Source organism: Castanea sativa, chromosome 1 (assembly GCF_040712315.1).
Source record: "Castanea sativa cultivar Marrone di Chiusa Pesio chromosome 1, ASM4071231v1".
Classification (NCBI taxonomy): Eukaryota; Viridiplantae; Streptophyta; class Magnoliopsida; order Fagales; family Fagaceae; genus Castanea; species Castanea sativa.
In genome coordinates this window covers 28859110-28867022 of record NC_134013.1, presented here as the reverse complement: position 1 = coordinate 28867022, position 7913 = coordinate 28859110, and the positions used below count along the sequence as shown (strand labels likewise).

General features: G+C 34.8%; 1 protein-coding gene across 1 annotated transcript; it reads right to left on the bottom strand.

Annotated features, from left to right (window-relative positions):
- Positions 1-1307: 1307 nt before the first annotated feature.
- LOC142621733 (small ribosomal subunit protein bS6c) lies at positions 1308-4686 on the bottom strand. The gene is made up of 2 exons (XM_075795084.1): positions 4203-4686; positions 1308-1802 (listed from the first exon to the last, which is right to left on the bottom strand). The coding sequence occupies exons 1-2, from the start codon at positions 4605-4607 to the stop codon at positions 1563-1565; spliced, it is 645 nt and encodes a 214-aa protein (XP_075651199.1). The 5' UTR covers positions 4608-4686; the 3' UTR covers positions 1308-1562.
- Positions 4687-7913: the final 3227 nt, after the last annotated feature.

Below are 7913 nucleotides of genomic sequence, written 5' to 3'. Positions count from 1 at the left end.
CAGTTAGCACATGACCTAAAAATCACATGCAAGTTGTACTTCGAAAAAATGTTGTTTCAAACCGGTACTCCAACTTAACTGCATAATGTTCTATCTCACTCGCACACTTCAATTTACACATTTTGTCATCCTCTCCATTGCTTAATAAAGCAGAAACGTTTTCCAACTGTGCAATTTGTCTTAACAATGCCTTAGCATCTTCTCAAACATGTGAAAATGACTCTTACACCTAAATAACATACAAAGCTTTTCCAAAATGTGCTATAGAAGAATGAGGAACCAGACTTATTTAACTTCTCATACATAACATAAGCCTTTTTTTAGATTGGTTCGATCTGGGGTTTGAAACCAAACCCTTTTTTTTTTTTAAATCAACATGGAGGACAAAGTTTTATAGAATATGTGTATATTAGAATTCAAGTTTTTTTTTTTTTCAGATACTCACTGTTTTGAGTCGTCCCACATCGGTAAGATGTGATATTGAGAAGAGGTTTATCACTTGCTCCGCAACACTAACTGCCGCATGCAGTTTGGGTATTGGCGTGTGAGCGTATTTAGTTATTTTATCCCCTTCCCCTGTGTGTGTGTGTGTCTCCACACACAACAACAACAAAAACAACAATAATAAGAAAAGTCTAGGGACGCTCAGTTCAAAGGGCATGAGATCAGATTTCAGACAGCAGCACTTTTTCAGATTCTCCAACAGCTATTGAAAAAATGTTGCTGCTTAGTTAACACATGTTTTAACTGAACAAACAAGAAAGTGCCCTCACTTTTATTCCCAGTAATATATCCCCAGAAGTTAGCGACCATCGAAATTTGTAGGTGCAGTTGAAAAAGGTGAATGCAATTACTGTCAGGTGGTGGCTGATGCTGAATCTACACATGCTAAGATGGCATCTAAGTTAAATATCATTGGGAGGGGCTGATACTAGAAGCTCTCATGATTTAACTATGATCAAATGAAAGTAGTTTTATGATTAGTGCTTGCCAATAAGGATGAATTTATATGAAACACAGTGGATGAACATTTTTCACAAATTACTATAGTCCAAAAAGATCAGAACTTCATGTACCTTGCGAGAGGTTGTAATATCCCTTAATGATGATTGAAGGGTATCTTTTGTCTGAATCGCTTCAAGGACAAGAATTTAGATGATTATGTGACAACAGGCAAACATACGACTACATTTTAAATAAAGGGGGATCATCCCAAACTAGCACTCAAAGCAATGAGACTATTGGCATTATACAGGACAAGATGCCTCCTTGTGCATTTCAATCCAATCATGGAAGAAAGAGGAAACTAGAAAATAATTACACCCATATATAAGATGCATAATATCCACAAATATATGCTCACAACCTTGCACATCCGCAACTTCTAGCAACTGCATAGATTCTGTATTGCCACCAATCCAACTATAATTACAAAAATGAAAAATCCCAATAAGAAGGGAAAGAGAGTAAGTTCCACAGGATATGAGATTACATGGTGCATATTAAGTTTGTCTTTCCTAATGGTCATCCTCTCAAAGCTAAAACAAATGATTCAATCCAAACTAATACTTCCTCTTCCTTATTTTGAAACTCATTGATCGGATAACATCATCATCTGTTTTTAGCTTCTGCTCAAGAATTGACAGGGACTCAGGCTTTGTGAAGTAGGTGAAGAGAAGATAGATACCATCCAAGTAATTGTTAGATTCCCCAGCTTTGTTTTTCTTCATTATGCTATAGGCCAGTGGAATTACCCCTCGGTTAAATACCTCCACATACATGCCACCCCCAGCAACAAGCAACTGTAAAATTTAGCACAATTTGCAAATTAATAATGCCCAGAATCCAAGATATAAAAAATACAAGGAGCGGCAAAAGCAAGGTGTTGGAACAAGCCTCAAATGAGGTGGTGCTTCCAATTTCATACTATCATTATGCTTCAAGCCACAAAAATTAATATTCATGACAAGTATTTTCTCAATAATTACCTTCCTTAGCTCCTTAAAATCATGTTTAAGCTCTTACTTGGTATTAAAATCATGGCCTCAATAGAGGATTCTAACCATAGCCAAGACATCCTAATTAGACATAAAATCTTTAATTCATCCAAAGCAGACCAACAAAAAGTCGCACGATGTTTCTCAGGATCTTTACAACTCAAAGATCTTTGAAGCACTACTTCAGGAGATACATGGCATATGAAGCACAGGAAATGAATGAAACTCATAATTAAGTAGAGAAGGTATAGCACGGCATAAAAAGCCAGAACTAAACATTGCATTTCTTGAGCATTACTGGTACATCACATTTAAGTTCTTCTATGATATGAGTTTGTAAGTTTCTAACATAAGATTTACAATGAGAAATTTTTTGCTAAGTAATAACCATAGTAGAAAATCGTGCAATGACAAAAATTTTACATTCCACATCATTCTCATTGATGACTCAAATATTGTGTCAATTTCAATGATATAACAATCTAATTAGTGGTTTTGTGCCTTCCAACATTATAGAAGAGACAAGGAGCTATTAAGTTACATAGGATATCCAAACATAGAAAAGAATGGAACAAAAGAGATTGTCATTACATGAAAATGACCAACTTGAGACAGATAAAGTGTGCATGCAATATCCAATCTAGGTTAACTTATTACATGCATGTTTGGTACAGCTTAGTTTTTATCATTTTAAAAATGGGTTGTTTGAAAATTTTGTACCTAGAAAAATAGACAAAAATAACAACCAAGCCTTAGTCCCAAAATTTTGGAGTCCAATATGGATCCTCAGCAGACTAATAAGATTCAGCCATTCCTTTCCATCATTCTATTCTATCTGAAGTCATATTCCTTAATTGAAATGTCCTTTTTCACTACTACTAATGTTATCTAGGCCTTCCTCAAACATTTTTTTATTCCCTCAGCTTCAATCAACTCATTCTTCCTCAATGGTGCATTAATTCCTCTCCCTGCACATTACCAAATCATCTCAATATGTTGAAAAAGTGTAGTTTCAAACCATTGAGCTGGACGGCCACTGCCGCCAACTTAACTGCATAATGTCCATCTCATTTGTACACCTTAATTACACACTTTTTCCTCTACTCCATTGCTTATTAAATAAAAAATGTGCTCCAACCATGCAACAAGTCTTAAGTAACAATGCCTTAGCATCTTCTTAGACATGTGAAATTCACTCTCACACCTAAATTACATATAAAGCTTTCCCAAAAATGTGCCTACAGAGGAATGAGGCACCAGACATGGTAAACTTCACATAATTAACATAAACCCTTTTTTAGATTGGTGAAGATGAAATCGGTACCTTTTAAATCAGAATTGGGAATTAACAGAAGCCATATTGACAAGCACCCAAGATACCTACCATCAACATATATAACCAGACACAACTTAATGTAAACATTGAACTTTCTATCGTATTGAAACAAAACCAAGTCTTACTTTCATTAATATACATGACCAGAGAAAATCCAATACAATCGAACTTTCTTTCTTGTATGGAATCAAACCAAGTCTTCTTTCACCAATATACATAACCAGCACAACCCAATACAAGAATTGAATTACCTTTCTTGCATTTGAAACAAAACCAAGTCTTCTTTCACCAATAGAAATAACCAGACACAACCCAATACAAATATATTAACTTCCTTCCTTGTACTTGAAACAAAACCAAGTCTTTCTAAGTCAATATACATAGCCAGACACAACCCAATTCAAAATTTGAACTTTCATCCTTGTATTGAAACAGAACCAAGTCTTTCTTTCACCAATATATATAACCAGACACAACCCAATACAAAAATTGAACCTCCCTTCTTGCATTGAAACAAAACCAAATCTTTCTTTCTCCCCTTTTGTCTGAACTAAGCATTATCCTTTTCACACACATGCAAACACATTTTAAATGCTAAGAAAATTCTCAACCATCCCCCTCAAAAATTATTTTTTAAATTTAAACAAAACCAAATATCTATCTCTCTCTCTCTCACATTCTAATACTAAGAAAATTCCCAACCATCCTCCTCAGCAAACACAATTTTCTCAGAAACCAAACAAAGAGTAACACACACATGCACAAACATTCTAATACTAGGAAAATTCTCAAGAATCTCAACCCACAAATATTTCTCAGCGACCAAACAAATAGTAACATCAAACCTCAAACTTTATAGCATAATTTACCTCTTCGTACTTCTGGGTCAGAGTCAGTCTCTCATCCTCGGACATGTCGGGCCTAAGAACCGCCATGGTCTCGTACTGTCGAAGCCCAGGTGGGCACTGTGGGGCCTCCTTCTCCTCCGCAGCCGTCAAGCCCGGCCCAGGCGGTGAAGGCGGGTCCTCGTCCGACCCGAACCCGCCTTCAAAGAACGAGCCCGAGAAGTCCAGAGTCTGAGCTCTGATGGGCAATCCAAGATTGGTTCTGTTTTGGAGTGTGAAAGTGAAGGGTTTTGGGTTTGAAGGGAATGGCCTAAGGGAATGGGAGAAGGAGACGAGGGGTGGAGATGGGAATTGGGAAAGTGGGATGGGGAAAAATGGGGAATTTGAGGAAGAGTGAGTGAGAGTGGAAGTGAGGGAAGTGGAAGCCATTGCTGCTGGGTGGAGCTCTGTTTTGGAACAGAGTGGATGAGTCAGTGATGTGAGTTGAGAGAATAGATAAGGGTGCCTGTTATAAAACTGGTAATCTCTTCTTGCTGTTTACACGAGCAGTAGGTGATTTTTTTTTTTTTTTTTTTTTAGTGTAGGTTTGCCAAAATTATTTTTGCCAACTTATTTTACTATTTTGCTTATTTTTGCTACCATTCATAGGCCCATTGCACTTTTTGATACTATTCATGAGTATCACTATACTATTTCAGTTAACTTTTACCTTTATCTACAATATTTTCAGCAACAAGTTTTCAATTTCAGCAAAATAAGCAGATCTCAAACAAACCTTTAACATCATTTTTGTAACAATTTAGTTAGTTGTCTAGTTTGCAAAACTATTTAGCAAATTAACATCTTAAGTGTCTAAAACTCAAATTCCAAGATAGCACTTGAGTTTCTAAGACTCGAGTTGCAAGTGGTAGTATTTGATGCGGGAAATAATCCACGTAGAACTTGAGTTTGTAAGACTCAAGTTCCACTATTTTTTTCCCGCTTCTGTTCTTCTTCTTATTCTTCCTCTTTTCTAGCGAAATCGTGTTCTGTTTTTCTTCTTCTTCTTCTTCCCATGTTCTTCCTCTTCTCTACCCAGATCATCTTCCTCTTCTCCAGATCGTCTTCCTTTTCCTTTGTTCTTCTTTGGATTTGCGTTTTCCAGATTGTCTTTCTTCCTTCGTTTTCTTCCAAACTCCAAATCGTCTTCCTCTTCCTCTGTTCTTCTTCAGATCTGCATTTTCTAGATTGTCTTTCTTCTTCCTTCGTCTTCTTCATAACTAGTTATTCTTCTTCTGGTTTCTGCAGATCTACTTCTATAGAACTCAAGTCTAAGAAACTTAAGTTCCACGTGGATAAATTGTTCCACCTCAACAGTTAGAACTTGAGTCTTTAAGGCTCGAGTTTCCACATGGAACTTGAGCCACAAAGACTCAAGATGTTACTCTCCTCAAATTTTTCTAACACGTGCTAACTAACGACATAATGTGGCAAAATCATGCGACTCTGCAAAATTACCTCAATAATAGGTTGTCGTTTCATCCTTTTGAAAACATGTGTAGTTGAGATGGAATTGGAACTCCAACTCAAATTCATCATTATATAACCTTAACCCTTTCTTCTTCTTTTTTTAATTATGTTGTTATACATGTTTCACGATGAAAATCTATAATGGAAAATTGATGGAATTTTTATTTTAACTCTATTTTACTAATTACATTTAAGCTGCACTATGGAATACAATATAATTTTATTTCTTTTCTTTTCTTTTTAGGTTCTTGGTTATATTTTATTTGAGGGGAAAAAAAACATAGAGAAATAGATAGAGAGATAATATTGATTATAAATTAAGTTGGATTGAGTTAGATTTTAACCCATAAGTTGAGGCTTAGGAGTCTTGGACAAGTTGGAAGGATGCTCAAGTCGGGCACAGGCCAAATGGTTGAGCTTGTTTCGAGTCTCGAGTTGATCTAGGATCCAGCCCGACTCGCCTGAAAAAAATATAAAACAAAAACAACCACAATGCATGGATCGTAAAAAGATTTTTAGACAAAACAAGAGAGAGAGAGAGAGAGAGAGAGAGAGAGAGTTGTTAAGGAAAAAAGCACAAAATGGAACGAAGAGAGTCCTTGTTCTTCTCCCTCTTCCTTCTCCAATTCTTGTGTTCTACTTTACTTTCTCGTGAAACTTTAATTAAGTGGATCAAATGCATCCCAGGAACAAGTGGGAGATGAAGAGGTAGATCCATGATATGTAAATGGCATATAGTAAATTTAATTATGACTATAAAACTCTTTAAATTCCCAAATGAACAATTGAAAAGAGAGCAATTTAATATAAAAATAAGTGAAAATTCAAAAAGTCATTAATTGGTTTATAGTAACAAAATTTCCTGAACAAACAATTAAAAAAAGAGCAATTTAATATAGAAATAAGTGAAATTTGAAAAGTTGTTAATTGGTTTACTATACTAGCATGCAAGTCAAAATTGACACATATTGTAACTTAGAGAATCGCCCCACAGGTTGAAACTCTCTCATAAAATAAAAATAAAATAAAATAAAAGAGGAGTCATTCCACAAATATGATTTTTTGCCTCTTAGCCTCGTTAAGAAATCGCAACCATTAAACCTAAACACAATAACATGAAAACAATGTTTTTTTTAAGAAATAGTTTCATCCTATAACAGTCGCTCCTAATGATTACTATTTATCATCAAACTAAGACACCACTTGCTCTTTTGGTGTAAGTAGGGATTGAACTCCAAATCTATTATTCAATGACAATAAACTTTACCAGTTGAACTAACTGGAACTCACGTGAAAATAATATTTAGGTGTACACTTGCAAGGCTCTAATAATAAATTAATAAGCATATTATTTATATTGTAAGCTAAGTGCTAACATACAAGTATGGTATAACATTTTTACTGTAGGTTACGACTTATGTTTAGTACTTTTTTGTATTGGACACAAAACAATACAAACATGTTTCCAAAACTGGACACATGTCCAAATCATATCGTGTCTAGTGCACAAGTTTCACCATTTATTATAAAGGTACAAATAACACATATTGATTAAGTAAACTGATCAAAATAAAATAATATCTAAAACAATTGTCAAAATTAAATGGTAAAAAGATTATCCCTAATATAGATTTCTTTCTTAACTTACAGCATTTCATCAATTTTTTGCCGGCTGTAAACCTTTTGAAAATTAATGTTTCCTTTTGAGTCATGTCTTCCTCTATTAAATCTTAATTCCAAATTTAAATCTCTTTTTGAATTGGTTAAATTAAAGTGCCAAGGTGCAAGTCAAACATAAATTTATTAGTTAATAAGAAAATTAAGCAATTTAAACTTGTACCTACCCAAAACTCCCCCTTCCCCTATTTTCAAAATCAATTCCCTACATTCACAGACACAAACTATTTTACAATATTTTTACAAACTGTTGATGTGGCTTTAACATTTTCTAAATAATTATTGGTAAGCATAAATGTGATGTTAGTAGTGGACCTATATTAGAACTAGTAAGAATTTGCCACATCAGACTACCGCACACCCTTTGTGCAATGGTCACTCCACAAGTATAAATGCTTGTGGGGTGTGGGGAGAGTAAGAACCGGGGTTCAAGTTTCTAGGAGGAAGCTTCACACACATATACACTTGGATTAGGTTATAGTATAATTCTATCTGGTATATAAAAAAAAAAAATTCACATCAACAGTTTGTAAAAATGTTGTAAAATAG